General features: G+C 44.7%; 1 protein-coding gene across 1 annotated transcript; it reads right to left on the reverse strand.

Annotated features, from left to right (window-relative positions):
* LOC8083501 (flavonoid 3'-monooxygenase) lies at positions 331-2433 on the reverse strand. Its single transcript, XM_002445550.2, has one exon. The coding sequence runs from the start codon at positions 2273-2275 to the stop codon at positions 653-655; it is 1623 nt and encodes a 540-aa protein (XP_002445595.2). The 5' UTR covers positions 2276-2433; the 3' UTR covers positions 331-652.

Below are 20640 nucleotides of genomic sequence, written 5' to 3' on the forward strand. Positions count from 1 at the left end.
CGAACCGAACCCTCACCAACTGTAATTCTAGTGATGGAACTATGTTATCCATTTGCTCTTCCCGAACCGCCTGAGGAGGGTGGTGTTTGAAGTGGATAAAAGAGTTTCACCACTCACGTGTTCCTAGCAAATCGTTGGACATCAACAAAGCTACAAAATTTGGTACATGATTTTGCCATAATAGAGGACCATTTATTCATACAATTCACGTCTACGACCGTCAGTGTATTAGCTACAACATTACGGACTCTAGGCATGTGAGAAATGGTACATTCACAGAACTCATAATACATAAAGGGTTTGGTCTCACTCAATAGATTTGCAAGTAAAGATCGATCGAAGATAGGATTAGCTAAGGCTCCAGCAATAACAATTAATCGCTCAATCTCCAAAATAGCTCTCCTCATTTTCACAAACCAGACAGGCCCTAGCTACGGGGAGTTTTTTCCACTCTTATTACATAATAGCCAAATTTTGCGACCTGGCCGAGGTCGGCACTGAAAGTGACATGAACCCTACAGCGACCCAATCACGTTCATGCAACAAGAACTCGCGTACGCCAGCAGCACTACGCGCTCACAAATTCAGACCATATATCTTGACACCAACATGTTGCAACCTGCAGCAACCATTCAATCTACTTGGAAACCCATCATGCATAGAGTTCAGAAGGGAGCCTGGGCTGGACGATGACCTCGAGCGGGAACTTGCGCGTGGTGGATAGCCCGAACAACTCGTCCATGCTCAGATCCTCCTCCTTCACCATACCCTCCGGCAGCCTCCAAGTAAACCCGTGGAGTAAGTTAGCCAAGCTCAGCTGTATCTCCTTCAGCCCCAGGTTGTAACCAGGGCACATCCGCCGGCCGGACCCGAACGGCAGCAGCTCGAAATCCTGCCCTTTCACGTCGACCTTGCTCCCGACGAACCTCTCCGGCCTGAACTCCTCCGGCGCGTCCCACACAGCCGGGTCCCTGCCGATTGTCCACACGTTGATGAGGACGTGTGTGCCCTTGGGAATGTCGTAGCCGGCAATGGAAGCGTCCTCGCGGGCGACGTGCGGGGGCAGGAGAGGCGCGACGGGGTGCACGCGCATGGTCTCCTTGATAACAGCTTGGAGGTAGGGGAGATCATGGGCTACGTCCTTCTCCGTCACCCAGCGGCCGCGGCCGACGACTCTGTCCAGCTCCTCGGCGGCCATGGCGAGGACAGACGGGTTCCTCAGGAGCTCCGACATGGCCCACTCCACGGTGACGGCCGTGCTTTCAGAGCCACCGACGATGAGGTCCTGCGTGAACGCCTTCACACCTACGCGGCCGATCTGGACGTCGAAGGTGGGGTCATCCGCGAGCTGCATCAGCACGTCCACCATGTCCATGTCCCGCGCCACGAAGCTCTCGCCGTCGCGCTCGTGCCGCCGCTGCTGGTGCTGGCTGTGCGCGTCGAGGACGTGCTCTAAGAACGCGTCAAACCTCTCCGCGACCCTCTTCATCCTCCGCACGTACCCTTGCAGGTCGAGCCTGTCCAGCCATGGGATCCAGTCGCCGATGTTGAGCACGCCGTTGAGCAGCATCAGCTCATCCATCATCCACATGAACTCGGGCAGCGACGACACCGGCCCCTCCGCCGCCGCGTTCTCCCCGCCGGCGGCGTCGAAGAGCCGCTTGCCCAGCACCATCCGCGTGATCACGTTCATGCTAAACGTGGACAGGTGGTCCTTGCCGAGGCGCACGGCGCGGCCCGACGCCGACGCCGCGAAGAGGCCGCGCACGAGCGAGCGCACCTCGTCGGCGCGGATGTGCTCGAACGACGCGAGGCGGCCGGGGATGAACAGCTGGGTGGCGCAGATGCGGCGCGCGTGGCGCCAGTACGCGCCGTAGGGCGACCACGTGATGTCGCCGTAGTTGTAGGTGGTGTGCCTGCCGGCGGCCGTCCTGGGGCGGTCCAGGAAGAGCAGGTCATGGGTCTTAAGGAACAGCTTGGCCATCTCGGCCGACGAGGCGACGACGACGGTGTAGGAGCCGAAGCGGAGGTGCATGAGCTCGCCGTACTTCTTGGAAAGCTCGTGGATGGAGCGATGCGGGAGCGCGCCGATCAGGTTGAAGTTGCCGATCACAGGCCATGGGCTCGGACCCGGCGGAAGGCGATAGACACGACGGGACGGCCTGCCTTTCAGTCTGCGGCCGAAAATCACGATGGCGAGCACCATGGCAAAGCTGGTGAGTAACAGTGGTGGTGGTAGCTCCATCGGGATTGAAAAAGGAGCAGGAGGTGGCATCAATTAATCTGTGGTTGCCTTGGAATGCGTCGGGATGTAAGATCTAGCTTGGGGGTGAACATGCATTGTGCTACTTATATAAGGATTATAGCATTGATATATACTTCTTTCCAATGTGCAAAAGTGAAGAGCAAGAGATCAGATATTATTATCAGAGTCAGAGATCAGGTAGGCAAGCGACAGGCGTGCCGCGTGAGGGTTTATTTCAGCCATAGGCGTGCCGGGTGATAGGCAAGAGATCAGATATTATTATCAGAGTCAGAGATATAAATTAGGTGACAGTTGTAGTCAGTTGTTTTTTTTTTTCCGAACAATCAGTCGTTTGTCTGTTGGTGGACTGGAACTGGACTTGGGCTACGTCTGTCTCCTGTCTCGTAACTCAGACAGTTTGAGTTTGTTTTCTTCAACGTCATCTGAAAGGTGACCGAACGTATACGGTTTTGCTAGCGCTCGGACATCCGAACGGACACACGTATCCGGACGTTAGGTCTATACTACATCTTTTCCCGCGCGCCTGCATCCTGCACTCCCTCACATGAGCCCGCACCGCTTACATCTTCCCCCCGAGCGCCTGCATTCCGCGTCCGCCCACATAGGCCCGCACCGCTTGGACCCAGCCGTACTGCCCCGACTGCATCCTGGGGAGTCCTCGCTTCCACCCTCTCCGCTGCTCACGCGCAGGTGGCTAAGCCAGCATCCAGAGGAGGGGGGAGGTGACATGCCCAGTCAGTGCCAAAAGGAGAGAAAGAGACGGAACGTGAGGAAGGAGAAAAGCGAAGACACAATGCAACACCCGATCTACTTTTGAAACATTCGGATACCACATTTGCAACATACGTCTGAAGGCAGATGAAACATATGAAATATGCATCTAAAACACACTATCTGCAACACCGGATATACTTTTGAAACATCTAAATGAAACTCTTGCAACATTAGTACGAAAAAGCTAAAACACTCGAAACATGCTAATGAAACACTTACAAAAAAACACCATGCAGCGTCCAGATCAAAACGCTTGCAACATGTCTAGAGAAGAATTACTTGTTGCAAGAAGCTACTGCAACGACAGAAACAAAAAGCGCAATGCAAGGTGCAACATCAGAAAAAAAACTAATGCAACATCTCATATAGTATTACGGCAACATCTCATGCAGTGGTACTGCAACATGATAAAATTGAACATGAAACATGAAAAGATGAAAACAACTCAATAATTACCTTTCAATGCTGCAACATTTGTAAATGGTAATTTCAATAACTGAAATACCCTATTGCAACAATCTCAACAAATAGTACTCACTTTCTGCAACATATGATTCACACTTATTGCAACATTTGAAAATCATCTTATGCAACATCCCCAAAAAACTATTACAACACAGAGAAACAACAAAAAAAACGTACAAAATAGCAAGGGGATGGGTTTCGAGGACCAGGATGCTCTAGCCCTGGCCCATCACCTTCAAGCTCGCAGGATGAATGAGGAAATAGGACCTCAGATCTCATCGAAACCCTAGCCACCATTGTGTGCCTTGGATCTAGAGGAGGAGGAGGCTCAGATCTAGAGGATGGGGATGGGGATGAGGATGAGGAGGGCTCAGATCTGGAGGAGAAAGAGAAGGAGGAGAAAGAAGGGAGGAGGAGGGCTCAGATCCAGAGAAAATCGACCTACCTCGTCAAAGCCACCGCCATCGTCCTTGTCTCCGGTAGGGAGAGTGGGAGCAAGTTCGCATGGAAGTTGTGGAGGAGGAAGGGAGCATCGATGAGCAGCGCAGGGCGGTAGCGAAGTGGCGTGCAGCGCGCGGCGTCTGTCCCGACAAGCAGGCAAGGCAACAAGGGGAGAGGCGCGAGCACTGGGAGGGAGGGAGCGCCGACGAGCGGCACGGGGCTGCAGCGAAGTGGCGTGCGGCGTCTATCGTGACGAGCAGGCGAAGCGGCAACCGGAGAGGTGCAAGCACCATGGAAGTGAGCTGTGGAGAAAAGGATAAGGAATGAGGAAAGCAACGTACAGTTAGTGCGAAGTCAGATATATCTGCGATAGAATAAAGAGTGGATGCGTGGAATCGGCGTCCGACGGTCCGGACGCTCGGTCTGTATCATTACCGAAATGTATAGCCTAATGTTATGGGATAAATAATAATGAAAGAAAGTGATTCATCGCTCTTTGCGCACTCTTGCGTTCTTCTGAAATCGTCTTCATTTTGAGAGAGAGAAGAAATCATCCTTGTTCGACCATCATAGTATATGGCAAGGGAGTACACGCACCGCGCGCCGCACAAGTGGCTCTCGAGCAGCTTGAAACCCTAGCTGCTGTTGCAACTCCATCCCTCCCTCCACCTCACCGATGCCAGAGGGAGCGTGCCTCACAAGGATGGCGGCAGTAGGCCCTTCGTCCAAAACGGTCATGAACCTCACTCAATGGCGGAACTAGGGGGCTAGCAGGGGCAGTGGCTGCCCTAGCCCAGTCATTCCTTTAAATAACTATGTAAATATTAATATTTATAGTATAAGTAATATCAATTTTATCTATTTTTTTCAAATATGATGATTTTGATAAGAAATAGTGTAACATATTTTTTAAAAGTTCTTCAAACATATAATTGTTTATATTTTATCACACTAAAAAATATAGTCATATTTGTTCGGTCCCCTTAATTAAACTCGCTGGTTCCGCCACTGACCTCACTGTATAGGGATGATTGCACTCAGCGGCCGAGGCCGAAACGCAGCTGGGCACGGACATCTCGGATGGCATCCTGTCATGGCCGGCTCCCACCCCTTGCTTGAACAGGTTTGCTGGCATCCAGAGTGCACCCCGTCTTCTTTGTCTCTGGCAAGTTCCGACAGCCAACGAAGCAGATCTAACCACCCAGGGCCCGAATCCACCAACTCCACCACCAGATCCATGCCACCTCCCCGCCTCAGCGGGGGCTTACCTGCCAATATGGCCACGGACCCCCTGCCGCTAGGATCCTGAAAATAGCACCACTATTTGCCTAAATGGCCGTTTAGACTGCAAACGCCGTATAAACGCTACACACTAGTATGTTGTTTCTATTTAATTATTTGTTTAGCCCGTTTAATAGACTGTTTAGCTCGAATAATGGCTAAACGGCAAGTGACCGCCTGTTTACCATTTAATGCTTAGAAAAACATTGGCACCCACTAGTTCTTTGTTGCAGCGCACCGTGACCTGACATGGTCGTGTCCATGATCTAGTGAAGCTGCTATGTGGTATGGTGTTCTTCATGGCGTGTGTAGGAGCCCGGGCGCACGATTTGGTCGTGGGCACGCTGGCAGTAGGTTTGTGTGCTCATGGGATTCCTCTTCATCGAATCCCGTGATCGTATATCCGGATCTGGTGGAGCCGCTACTGTTTGCTTAGACATGGGCCACAGGTTGTGCTCTGGCAGCGGTGCGTCTTCTATATGTGCTTGCACAGTGTGCGTAGTTTGGCCATGGGCGAGCCGGTGGCAGGGCTGCATATCCGCACGCACCCTTCCCCCGTGCCTCTTGCCGGGAAGAGTAGAGCGTCGATTCTCCAAAGTGACGGTGTCGCCCATGCTTATGATCGTAGTGGCGGTGATAGCATGGTGGTGGCGGCGCGGCGTCAGAAGTAGGAGCGCTTATGAGGGTTCTGGATGAAAGCTCAGCCCAGCTCTTGACTGGACAAGCAACAATGATTTCCTTATTGAAGGTGTCATTGAAGAGGATCACGCTGCATCCTCTCCTTGATCGTGTTGGTTAATGCGGTTTCCTCAACACAAGATTCATGCGAAAGCCTGCTAAGCTCCTTGCTTGGATGACGACAATTACGTTATGGTGCCATTCATCTCCTTAGAGGCATCGTCGAAGTGCTCTAGTGCCATGGTGTTCTTGTTTTGAGGTATTTGTGGTTGTGCCACCTTCACTCTTACGTTGGGGCGTGTTGTTCTTTTTTCTTACTCGTGTATATGTCACAAACTCACCTCTATGTTGGGGTTGTTGTACTGATTTTAATCCTGTTTTCTAAAATTAACTGTACGAAACAGGTTTGCCTCATTTTCTTCAAAAACAAGCTTGTTTATAAGGTTATTGTTGGCGGTCACTATTGCATATTTCTAACCACCAATATATATCCAAAATAGGAGAAATAAACAATCTTTTGACACATATGCATATACTTTGACCTAGTTCCACTTGTTTTCGAAGAAACATGTTTTTTATTAGACACATATCGAGAATCAAGTTGAAATATACAAAATAAGAAGAAAGCACATCCAGAAAACATATTTCAGAAATGCGCTAACAAGGATAAATTGAGAAAGCCCACCTTCGTGCCAAACCAGGGCAAGACATCAGTGGGGACATGGCCTAGGCTCACCCAAAAGCCCACCAAAGCAAGGCGGTGGCGAGAGGGGGAGCCCAGGGTGCGGCCGCACCCCGTATCCTAGGTGTGCCACACCACCCTCAGCTCCTCTCGGGCACAACCTGCTCTAGCGGTTGGATGACAGCATACAAAAGCGGTTCACGTTGGTTACCATTTTTACCTGTGCCAAACCGTCCTTCAACCACTATAAAAAGAGGGGTGGAGCTCTCCATTCAACACACAACATTTGGAGCCCTACCTCACTACCATCTCTTGTAGTCTTTTTCATAGTTTTGTAGCAACATTTGAGAGCAAGGCAAATCTATCAAGGAGATCTTGTCTCCTTGGAAGAAGAGAATCATCATGGTATAAATTTTACTATGAAGAGTTCTTCATATCTTTATTACAATTATGCTGATGATTTAGAGTATAGTTCTTATGTTATGATCTTAGCATATGAATTAGAGTATAGTTGTTATGTTATGAACTTATCATTTGTAGTTTTATGCTAAACTTTTCATATTATATATATGATGAGTACTAGAGCTAAGTTGAGGTGGCGGTTTGTCATGCCTTCGGGTGTGCCCATATCCTATTATTGTCAATTTGTAGGGTCAGAGTCCGAGGGGGATGTGGGTAGTTTCTTTGTAAACGGGCATGGTGCTTGGGTACAAGGGAACAGGCAGATACATTTCCCTTTCTTCGGTTTAGGGGTAGGCAACAGGTGGTGACAACCTTGTTTGTTCCTTGTAATCCTCCACGTTCGTCTAGAGTGTAGGAGTCTAAATCATGGTCTCCCAACCCATCTCACACTTAGCCCTAACTCTTAACCATGCATATGTATGATTACTTGCTATTCTTTGCATGGCTATTTCCGAATGTATGGATACTCTGAATACCTCTAGGTGAAATGTTACAACAATAATTATATGTGCTTGCGGACTCATTCTGTATAACTATCATCGGGATATTTCTTGGCGATGTTGGTAACTCTAGCAGCAACGTTAAGAAATGTCAAGAGTTATTCCACGGTATATCAATATATATTCTGAGGATTCAATCCCATGTGACGGTTAAAAAAATAATATATGGCACTAGTGGTGATGAGCTTCACCGTGTCTTAGTAGTTGCTCCCTCTGTCCCTAAATATGTGTTGTTGTTGGTGTATGTGCCACAAATTTGACTAGATTTATATAAAATACATATAACATTTGTATCTTTAAATAATTTTCTTAAAAAATTAGATTCAAATATCTTTTCAATGATATTAATTATTGTGGCAGAACCTCCTGAATTAAGTGGCCCACATGCACACATCATTGTCCCAAAGACTTCTGATCGACGTGCACGAGTTCCAAATGACTCAAGAAGTCTGTCGGGTGTCCTCGGGAAACCCGAATCATCCACGTAACATTCTTTTCAGGAATTCCCTCATCAAGCATCACAGTATTACAACATTTCATAGATAAGAGAAATCAGAGTAAAAGCGGAAAGGTTACATAACATAGTTTGAAACTGAAGTTCATAGTTTACAAACCATAAGTATTTGATACATAAAAGCTTCGGAACTTTATTATTACATAAACCATAGATTCACACAACAACTTTTACTTGCCCAAGGTCACACATCAGAAACCTCATCGTCACTTTCCTCCACAAGAGTAAAGTAACCATGACCATCAAAAGGATTAGCAAGAGATTCACCTGCAACATGGGTTAAGAAACCCTGAGTACAAAAGTACTCAACAAGACTTAACCGACAATAAAAGAGGTGAAGACTCAAGTATGCAGGCTATAGGGATTCAAGGTAAAGCTTTATCGAGATCAAGTATTTCTTTTTGCATAAAAGCTTACTAAATGTAAAGCCTACTTTCAAGTTTTAACTCAAGATTATCACTTATAACTAGCCAAGATCATTATCCACTTGCATAAACAACTCATCTCTTTCTTATACCAAAGATTCACTTATTACTACGATGATGGTACGAGGATTGAGGCTCCATATCCGAGGAAACACGGCGATTCGAATCGATTAAACCCAGCTGGGGATTCAGTACCACACGACATATGTAGAACTTAATCTTGCATATGTCAACCTTTTCTATAGATCCTCCCATACAAGAACGGGTCCAGCGTCACCCGAGAGTACAGTACACCACCATCCTACAGCCAATCTAGATGTTTCCCGGTCATCTCAGATCCGTAAGGTGGGTACACGCTACTCTCGCCATCTTTCCACTCCCAGTACGCGGTTAGCCGTTCTCAAGTATCGGAATAGCTATAGGTAAGGCTTACCGCCGCATGTGGGCTGTACTCAAAGGTCTCAATCACAACAGGCCAATCAACGGTACGGTCCTTAATCGACTCAGTTGGAGACACTACTTTAAGACTCCATTCTTAAAGCAAGTCCACCAACCGGTCTCAAGTTAAACATCATTAACCATAAAAGTATTCCACAACAACCCTTCAAACTTTCTCATTTGAAAAACTTATCTACTAAGCAGGGCTAAGCATACTAAGCATTTTCATAAAGCAGGTATCAAGGTTAATACGGAAATTATCAAGGTAGATAATGCAGCAAATAGGATCCACTCAACTCCTATTCACCTAATGCATCATATTAACTCAAGTGATATAAATAACTTTATGAAAATACAAGGATAGGGTTTAATGTCCGGGGCTTGCCTTGACCGGAAGGGACGTTCGGCAACTCAACAACACTCGAAGAATCCACAAACTCGGAAGAAACCCACTGGGAATCAGATTCTTCCGGAGCGTATTCTATACGTAAAAGTGCATATGCATGATTATGATATACTCAAGGTATGATAAAGACAAGTTATATGTGCTTGAATAATAACAACAAACTATGATTATTTCGAGTACAATTTACCTTCACGGTATAGAAACAACTAACTTAGCTACCCAAAAACATAGATTATTTCTAAACAAATTTTATCATCTTTATTAGGCAATATTGTGAATCTATCATATCATAAAGATTATTTATATGAAAATAAATCATAACCAGGGAGCATATTATGCTAAGTAACCATGGTTGTCAAACAATCCAAAATATCACTCAAACCCTAAAGGGATTAATTATTTCTATTTTTTTTATAAGCATTTTAAATAACTTTATTAATAGACAGAGCATATTTTATCAAACAGAGCTGAAATTAATCATGAAGCTAAATAATACTAACACAAGATCACATATTAAATTTCATGATTTTTGGATATACCCATAATTTATTAAAAATCATGGAAGGTTTATTCATTAATAAACAAAGGCAATTTAAAGATATATACAAACTATCATAAAACAAAATTTAATATTTTTCCTACACTCTTTACATCATCTGGAACCCACACAAATATTTCCATGATTTTTGAACCAGCACAAAATTTACTACACAATTTCAAATATAACACAAAATCTGTATAAAAGAAAAAAGAAAAACAGCACTGCTTCACTGTCGGCCTGCTTGGACCCGGCCCAAAGCGGCCCGCAGATCGGCCTGCCTGGACACGGCCCAAGTTGGCCCGCGCGCTCCACCTGCCCACTCCCCTCTCTCGGCAAGACACTGACGGGGATACCCCACCCGTCAGTTCCTTCTTCAACGCGCACGGCAACGCTGCCGCCGCTCCAACGGCCGGTAGCGAGGCCTTCGACCCCCGCACGCGCGCGCATCAGCTTCGCCTCGAATTAGCGACCCCGTTGGCACCTTCTAACCGCACTCTACCCTATCTCTACCACCTCGGTCACGAGAAGAGCGGGCGGCCGCCATGGCCGACTGTTGGCCGGCCACTAGGGCCCGGTAGAGAGCAAACGAAATAGACAGGGAGGTTCGGGGTAGATAGAGGAGCACGGTGCTCACATTGCGAGACCCGGGGAGTTAACCGAAGCTTTGGGCGACGGGGGCGGTGCCGTCGGGCGGACGCTCCGAGCTCAAAGGCGTCGTTCCGGTGATCCTGCTCGCGCCCAAAGGAAAAGAGAGAGAGCATGAGTTGAAGGACATTAAGGTGAAGCTCCAACGCCCCTCACCTCGACTCAAGGCCTTACGGGATGGCCTGGCCACGATGAAGTGCCCACGGCGGTGCTCTGTCGCCGGCGGAGAGAAAAACAGCGAACTCCGGTGCTCTGGTGTGAAAGAAAAGGGAAAGATGGGTGCGGGAGGTGCGCAAAGAAGTAACCACTTTATGTCCACGGTGAATTTGGATGAGGATCACTGGTTTCGATGAATTTGGATTGGAATGGGTTACTGCTCGTCGGCGCTCCGGTGGCAGAAATGGCGTCGGTGAGCGCAGGATGGAACGCCACGAAGCAAGCAGAGGCGCCAGCAGCTGCTACTCGATGCCACGGAGACGGATGCGTGCTGGGACGAGGTGACACGGCGCTCACGCGCTGGCAAACGCCGGCCCAAGCTCGGCGGTCCACCGCCGTGAACAGGGGCTAGGACTTATCCCCCCCCTTCCCCAAAAGCCCCTCCTGCCTTTTTGTGAAAAACAACAAAAATTTGAACAGAAGTCAAATTTTCACCAAAAAGAAACTTGTGCAAAATTTTGTAAGCTACAAAACATCTTTAATGACCAAAGACAGATTTGAAATGGAAAGGGATGAATTTGAGCCAAACAGTTTGAAATTCAAGTTTAATTCCAAATTTTTGAATTGGGGCAAAACAGAATTTCAGAAATTACTTTTGATTTTACACAACAACTTGAAAAACTTCCAACATGAAAGTTGTTCAACTTTTCAAGCTCTACAACTTTCATGTTGACAAGTTTTCAAAATTCCAAACAGATTTTGAATTGGAGATTTAAGTTTGAAAAGGGGACACTTTTCGGAAATCTGTATTTTAAAAATTACTTTGAATTTTGTACTGAAACTTCAAAAACTCAAAACACCAAAGTTGTACATCTTGACAAGATCTACAACTTTGCTTTTAAACTCAACTTCAAATTCTGCTTGGTTTTTAAATTGCACAAAAGGGGGCAATTTAGGGTTTTGGAAACTAGGGTTTCCCCCCTTTAAGCTTCTCGGAAAACTCTCACCCAACGTTTTTAAACTCCAAACAAGCATCCACACATAAAATAAACACACTCAAATTCCTAAACACATTTATCCAAAATAAACTTATTTTAGGTTAATGCATTAGTGTGTGCTTAACATATTTTTGATGCAATGCTCATGATGACATGTCCCATTTTTTAGTTTGCTTAACACGAGAGTGTTACAGCTCTTTCCCCCTTAAAGAAATCTCGTCCCGAGATTTACCTTAGAGTCTAACTAATGGAAAAGGAAATTTGTCAAGCATTTCCAAAACCAACTTTTACAAAAACAGGGGTAGATTATTACACTATAGATTACAAGGGTAAGACAGAAGAAAGAAACTCAGGAAAACTTCCTAAGAGAAACTCTTCGGATTCCCACGTGGCTTCATCTTCGGTATGTTGATTCCATTGCACCTTGTAATATTTGATAGTTCTTCTGCGAGTGACTCGATCTTTTTGATCCAGAATCTTGATAGGATACTCTGAATATGTCAGATCAGGCTTTAACTCAATTTCTTCAACATGAATGATATGATCAGGCACTCTAAGACATTTCTTTAACTGAGAGACATGGAACACATTGTGAACTGATAACAACTGTGGTGGTAAATCTAGACGATATGCCACCTTTCCACATCTTTCAAGGATTTGATATGGACCTATATATCGAGGTGCCAACTTTCCTTTTACTCCAAAACGAGTGACTCCTTTCATAGGTGACACTTTGAGGTATACATAATTACCAACCTCAAAGCTAAGAGATCGACGTCTCTTATCAGCATAACTCTTTTGCCTGGACTGTGCTACCTTCATGTTCTCTCGAATGAGCCTGACTTTTTCTTCGGTTTCTTTGACTAAGTCAACCCCGAAGAGACTATGTTCTCCAGGTTCTGACCAATTCAAAGGTGTCCTGCACCTTCTGCCATACAGAGCTTCGAATGGTGCCATCTTAATGCTCTCTTGATAACTATTATTATAAGAGAATTCTGCTAAAGGCAAACATTCGTGCCACTTCTCTGAATAACTGAGCACACAAGATCTTAACATATCTTCTAAGATCTGATTGACTCTTTCAGTCTGACCTCCAGTCTGTGGATGATAAGCTGTACTATGTAGAAGTTTGGTACCTAAGGACTTATGCAGATGCTTCCAGAAAGCATTCACAAATTGTGTCCCTCTATCAGATACAATAGTCTTTGGAACACCATGTAGACTCACAATTTTGTTAAAGTATATCTTAGCATAGTCAGAAGCTCGATAATCCTTTCTTACTGGAATGAAATGAGCTGATTTGGTCAGACGATCAACAATGACCCATATGGAATCAAACCCTCTCGAGGTTCTGGGTAAACCCACTATGAAGTCCATACTAATGTCATCCCATTTCCAGGATGGAATTGGCAATGGTTGCAATTCTCCAGCAGACCTAAGATGAACTGCTTTTACTTTTTGACAAGTATCGCATCTCGCCACATAACTAGCAATTTCAAGCTTCATCTTAGTCCACCAGAATCTTTGTTTCAAATCATGATACATCTTATTACTGCCTGGATGGATTGAAAGTCTTGTTGCATGAGCTTCATCAAGAATTTGTTTTCTGAGTTCAGGGACCTTTGGAACTACTAAACGATCCTTGAACCAAATCACTCCAGCTTCATCTATTCTGAACTTGGAATTCTGCTCAGACTGGATCTTTTCTTTCAAAAAGCTCATACCCTTATTTTCTCTCTGAGCTGTAATAATCTGATCTTTGATAGATGACTGAACTGTCATATTTGCAAGACTTCCTTGTGGGATCATCTCAAGACTTAACTTCTCAAATTCATAACACAAGGTAAGGTTTATCGGCTTAACTTCCAGACAATTACAATGACTCTTTCGACTGAGTGCATCTGCAACTACATTGGCTTTGCCTGGGTGATAATGTACTTCAATATCATAATCTTTTATCAGTTCTAACCATCTCCTCTGACGCATATTCAACTCTGACTGAGTAAAGATGTATTTCAAACTCTTATGATCAGTATATATGTGACAAGTATTGCCCAATAGATAATGTCGCCAGATCTTCAGAGCATGGACTACAGCTGCCAACTCTAGATCATGGGTTGGATAATGCTCTTCATGACGCTTAAGTTGTCGTGAAGCATATGCAATGACTCTTCCTTCTTGCATTAGTACGCACCCAATGCCTTTACCTGAAGCATCACAATACACATCAAAAGATTTTTCAATATCAGGTTGAGCTAACACTGGTGCAGTGGTCAATAACTTTTTCAAGGTCCGAAAAGCTTCTTCACACTCGGATGACCACACAAACTTGGTATCATTCTTTAGCAGTGTTGTCATTGGTTTAGAGATCTTGGAGAAGTCAGGGATAAACCTGCGATAATACCCTGCTAATCCTAAGAAACTCCGAACTTGATGTACTGAAGTTGGTGACTTCCAGTCAAGAACTTCTTGAACTTTGCTTGGATCTACTGCAACACCTTCAGCTGACAAGACATGGCCCAAAAATTGAACTTCATCTATCCAGAATTCACACTTACTAAACTTAGCATATAACTGATGTTCTCTCAGGCGAGTTAACACTATCCTGAGATGCTCTTCATGCTCTTCTTTAGTTTTGGAATAGATGAGAATGTCATCAATGAATACCACCACGAACTTATCTAACTCTGGCATAAACACTGAATTCATCAGATACATAAAATGTGCTGGGGCATTTGTCAGACCGAAAGACATGACCAGATACTCATACAAACCATATCTGGTAGTGAATGCTGTTTTCGGAACATCTTTTGGCTTGATCTTGATTTGATGATACCCCGATCTCAAGTCTATCTTTGAAAATACCTTAGCACCAGTTAGTTGATCAAAGAGAAGATCAATACGGGGCAAAGGATACTTATTCTTGATTGTTACCTCATTCAAAGGACGATAGTCTACACATAGCCTTAAGGTATGGTCCTTTTTCTTCACAAAGATTGCCGGACAGCCCCAGGGTGATGAACTAGGTCGAATAAAACCTTTATCCATCAATTCTTGCAACTGAGTTTTTAATTCTGCTAACTCTTTTGGTGGCATTCTATAAGCTCTTCTAGATATTGGTGCTGTCCCTGGCTTGAGCTCTATTTCAAACTCCACATCACGATCCGGTGGCAGACCAGGTAAATCTTCTGGAAACACATCAGGAAACTCACAGACCACTGGAATATCCTTGATTTCCTTAACAGAGGTAGCACATACTTGCTCAACTGCTCTCTTAAGGGTAGGAAGATGGATAAGAAGTTGAGATTTGCTATTAGGTAAGTTGACCTTGATGGTTCTATTTAAGGTGTCTATAACTGCACCTCTCTGACTCATCCAGTTCATACCCAAGATCACATCTATACTTGGATCTTTTAACACTATCATGGATGTTGGAAATATATATCCACCCAAGTCTATTGGTACCTGATGTACCATTTCCTTAGTGCATAGTCGACCCCCAGGTGACTGTATAAAGAACTCATCTTTGGTTGCACCAATAGGTATATTATACTTTTCCGCAAATGCTCTATTCATGAAAGTATGTGATGCTCCAGAATCAAAAAGTGTAAGTGCTGGGTGTTGGGCAACAGGGAACATACCAAGCATCACTGGCTCTCCCTCAGGTATAGCTTCAACTTGAGTATGAAAAACCCTTCCTGTTTTCTGAGTACCCTTACCCTTCTGCTGATTCTGGACATTACCTTTGTTGGGATTTGCTTGCTGATTTCCAACTGATCTTGGTGCATTGGCATTTGGAATATTTTGCCTTGGATATGGACATTCACGAGAAAAATGTCCACTCTTCCCACAATTGTAACAAGGGTTGTTTGCAGCTTGTGACATTGGCGGACGGATGACAGGAACATTTGGCTGACGTTGAACATTGAATGGCATTGTCGGCCTTGCAAAATTCCTCTGCATATTCTGCTGCTGAGGCGGCTGATAAGAAGGGCGATAAGATGGGCGGAACTGTTGAGTTGGGTGATATACAAGCCTCTGACGCTTCTTGTTGCCGCCAGATGATCCAGACCCTGAGACAAACCCCTTCTTCTTCTTAGCCTCCTTATGTTTGCGATTCTTTTCTTCACTGGAGATAGCAATGTTCACTGCCTCGTGATAAGATATATTGCCACATGATGCCATCATCAGCTGAAGCTTTGTATTCAAGCCTCTCATGAAACAATCCTTCTTCTTTTCATCAGTGTTGACTTGCTCAATTGCATATTGGGACAGATGATTAAACTTTCCGATATACTGTATAACTGAGTCATCCCCCTGACGGAGAGCTAAGAACTCTTCGAGCTTCATCTTCATAACTCCCTTGGGAATGTAATGAGCCCTGAAGGCTTCCTTAAATTCTCCCCAAGTGATTCGGTGGCGGGCTGGTTGAACAGCCAGTAAATTTTCCCACCAAACTCCTGCTGCTCCTCTCAGCTGCTGAGCGGCAAAAGCTGGCTTCTGAGTTTCAGTACAGTTGATGAGACTGAACTTTTGTTCCATAGTGCGAAGCCAATCCTCAGCTTCAAGGGGTTCATCAGCTTTTGTGAATACTAGGGGACGAGTATCTGTGAAGTCAACATATGTGGTTTCTTCTCTGTTATGGCGACCACGGCCACGCTGACCAGCATTCTGATTTTGTGCTAACAGAGTTGTTGCATTGACCAATGCTGCAATTGCATCAGCCAAAGAGGGTGGAACTGGTGGTGCATTAGGAAAATCATCCCCACCCTGGGAAGAACTAGCTCCATGGTTGTTAGCAGACATCTGTTTAAAAACACATCACACTTTAATTAACATGCATACTTAACCATCATACATCATGGCTTACATAGCACAAACAGTTCATCTTATTTATCATACAAGTCCGCTCCTGGGCAGGACTACTCGAAACCACTATCTTACACAACTTCCCATACTAGAGGTTTTCTGACTAACTAAGTTACAAAGTCAGAAGATCACACTCGGTCATACTTCTTGCCTTCTCAACACCTAGTCGTCATCCATCTCCGACTCACTGGTGGTAACACCCTCATCTGGAGTGGGGGTTCCTGGCTCCTCTGCTTCATCCTCAGAAGTATCACTATCCACTTGGATGACAACTGGTCCTTCCTCTGCTGCTTCAGGAGCCTCGGGTGGATTGAGGGCATCCTGCAGCTGGTGCACTTCCTCATGGAGGGTGTTGGCATAAGCCTCAAGAGTGACCACATACCCTGCCATATGGTACAGCTGAACTTCCATGTTGATGTTGTCAGTGAGCATCAGGCGCAGATCATTCTTCATAAGCCTGTAGGTTCTTGGCGAAGGAGGACCTCCGCTGGTGTCACTCCCGTTTCCGTCGCTGGAGTTGTCAGTGCTGCTGTCGCTGCTATCGGAGGGTGGCGGATCCCTTGGTGCCAGCTGGTGCCTGGGGACACGACCTCCGGTGGACTTGCGAGCGGTTAGGCGGGTACGTGCCATCTGCCAAAATAGTTTTATTTTGAATATTAGAACTATATATGTTCCAGGATTAAAGGATAGAGTTTTACAATTAGATGGACATATTACCCCTAGTTATTAACAACTTTAAGGAGGAAAGTTAATTACATGTTATCATTAATGATGCATGAAGCGTACTTACGAACAAAGCATACATCAAACAAGTAATTATCTTTAAATTAGTCACTTGATATAAAAGTGCATAAACATTCTTTTCATAAATAGGGCAATATTATAACATTATAAGCATCGTTCCTTGTATATAAATATCACCATAATTATACTAAGAACATATCCAGTTGGATAGAAAGATAAGTCTACAGAATGAATTGAGACAAGTTAGAAGCATAAGACAAGCTTAGAAGCAATTTGGACTCAAACTAATTTGAAATTTAGTTTGACTCAAAAGCTTTTGAAGTTTTCAAAATCGAATACTGCTATACTTTCTAAGGGAAACCTGGCTCTGATACCAGCTGTGGCAGAACCTCCTGAATTAAGTGGCCCACATGCACACATCATTGTCCCAAAGACTTCTGATCGACGTGCACGAGTTCCAAATGACTCAAGAAGTCTGTCGGGTGTCCTCGGGAAACCCGAATCATCCACGTAACATTCTTTTCAGGAATTCCCTCATCAAGCATCACAGTATTACAACATTTCATAGATAAGAGAAATCAGAGTAAAAGCGGAAAGGTTACATAACATAGTTTGAAACTGAAGTTCATAGTTTACAAACCATAAGTATTTGATACATAAAAGCTTCGGAACTTTATTATTACATAAACCATAGATTCACACAACAACTTTTACTTGCCCAAGGTCACACATCAGAAACCTCATCGTCACTTTCCTCCACAAGAGTAAAGTAACCATGACCATCAAAAGGATTAGCAAGAGATTCACCTGCAACATGGGTTAAGAAACCCTGAGTACAAAAGTACTCAACAAGACTTAACCGACAATAAAAGAGGTGAAGACTCAAGTATGCAGGCTATAGGGATTCAAGGTAAAGCTTTATCGAGATCAAGTATTTCTTTTTGCATAAAAGCTTACTAAATGTAAAGCCTACTTTCAAGTTTTAACTCAAGATTATCACTTATAACTAGCCAAGATCATTATCCACTTGCATAAACAACTCATCTCTTTCTTATACCAAAGATTCACTTATTACTACGATGATGGTACGAGGATTGAGGCTCCATATCCGAGGAAACACGGCGATTCGAATCGATTAAACCCAGCTGGGGATTCAGTACCACACGACATATGTAGAACTTAATCTTGCATATGTCAACCTTTTCTATAGATCCTCCCATACAAGAACGGGTCCAGCGTCACCCGAGAGTACAGTACACCACCATCCTACAGCCAATCTAGATGTTTCCCGGTCATCTCAGATCCGTAAGGTGGGTACACGCTACTCTCGCCATCTTTCCACTCCCAGTACGCGGTTAGCCGTTCTCAAGTATCGGAATAGCTATAGGTAAGGCTTACCGCCGCATGTGGGCTGTACTCAAAGGTCTCAATCACAACAGGCCAATCAACGGTACGGTCCTTAATCGACTCAGTTGGAGACACTACTTTAAGACTCCATTCTTAAAGCAAGTCCACCAACCGGTCTCAAGTTAAACATCATTAACCATAAAAGTATTCCACAACAACCCTTCAAACTTTCTCATTTGAAAAACTTATCTACTAAGCAGGGCTAAGCATACTAAGCATTTTCATAAAGCAGGTATCAAGGTTAATACGGAAATTATCAAGGTAGATAATGCAGCAAATAGGATCCACTCAACTCCTATTCACCTAATGCATCATATTAACTCAAGTGATATAAATAACTTTATGAAAATACAAGGATAGGGTTTAATGTCCGGGGCTTGCCTTGACCGGAAGGGACGTTCGGCAACTCAACAACACTCGAAGAATCCACAAACTCGGAAGAAACCCACTGGGAATCAGATTCTTCCGGAGCGTATTCTATACGTAAAAGTGCATATGCATGATTATGATATACTCAAGGTATGATAAAGACAAGTTATATGTGCTTGAATAATAACAACAAACTATGATTATTTCGAGTACAATTTACCTTCACGGTATAGAAACAACTAACTTAGCTACCCAAAAACATAGATTATTTCTAAACAAATTTTATCATCTTTATTAGGCAATATTGTGAATCTATCATATCATAAAGATTATTTATATGAAAATAAATCATAACCAGGGAGCATATTATGCTAAGTAACCATGGTTGTCAAACAATCCAAAATATCACTCAAACCCTAAAGGGATTAATTATTTCTATTTTTTTATAAGCATTTTAAATAACTTTATTAATAGACAGAGCATATTTTATCAAACAGAGCTGAAATTAATCATGAAGCTAAATAATACTAACACAAGATCACATATTAAATTTCATGATTTTTGGATATACCCATAATTTATTAAAAATCATGGAAGGTTTATTCATTAATAAACAAAGGCAATTTAAAGATATATACAAACTATCATAAAACAAAATTTAATATTTTTCCTACACTCTTTACATCATCTGGAACCCACACAAATATTTCCATGATTTTTGAACCAGCACAAAATTTACTACACAATTTCAAATATAACACAAAATCTGTATAAAAGAAAAAAGAAAAACAGCACTGCTTCACTGTCGGCCTGCTTGGACCCGGCCCAAAGCGGCCCGCAGATCGGCCTGCCTGGACACGGCCCAAGTTGGCCCGCGCGCTCCACCTGCCCACTCCCCTCTCTCGGCAAGACACTGACGGGGATACCCCACCCGTCAGTTCCTTCTTCAACGCGCACGGCAACGCTGCCGCCGCTCCAACGGCCGGTAGCGAGGCCTTCGACCCCCGCACGCGCGCGCATCAGCTTCGCCTCGAATTAGCGACCCCGTTGGCACCTTCTAACCGCACTCTACCCTATCTCTACCACCTCGGTCACGAGAAGAGCGGGCGGCCGCCATGGCCGACTGTTGGCCGGCCACTAGGGCCCGGTAGAGAGCAAACGAAATAGACAGGGAGGTTCGGGGTAGATAGAGGAGCACGGTGCTCACATTGCGAGACCCGGGGAGTTAACCGAAGCTTTGGGCGACGGGGGCGGTGCCGTCGGGCGGACGCTCCGAGCTCAAAGGCGTCGTTCCGGTGATCCTGCTCGCGCCCAAAGGAAAAGAGAGAGAGCATGAGTTGAAGGACATTAAGGTGAAGCTCCAACGCCCCTCACCTCGACTCAAGGCCTTACGGGATGGCCTGGCCACGATGAAGTGCCCACGGCGGTGCTCTGTCGCCGGCGGAGAGAAAAACAGCGAACTCCGGTGCTCTGGTGTGAAAGAAAAGGGAAAGATGGGTGCGGGAGGTGCGCAAAGAAGTAACCACTTTATGTCCACGGTGAATTTGGATGAGGATCACTGGTTTCGATGAATTTGGAT

The sequence above is a fragment of the Sorghum bicolor genome, chromosome 7 (genome assembly GCF_000003195.3).
Source record: "Sorghum bicolor cultivar BTx623 chromosome 7, Sorghum_bicolor_NCBIv3, whole genome shotgun sequence".
Classification (NCBI taxonomy): Eukaryota; Viridiplantae; Streptophyta; class Magnoliopsida; order Poales; family Poaceae; genus Sorghum; species Sorghum bicolor.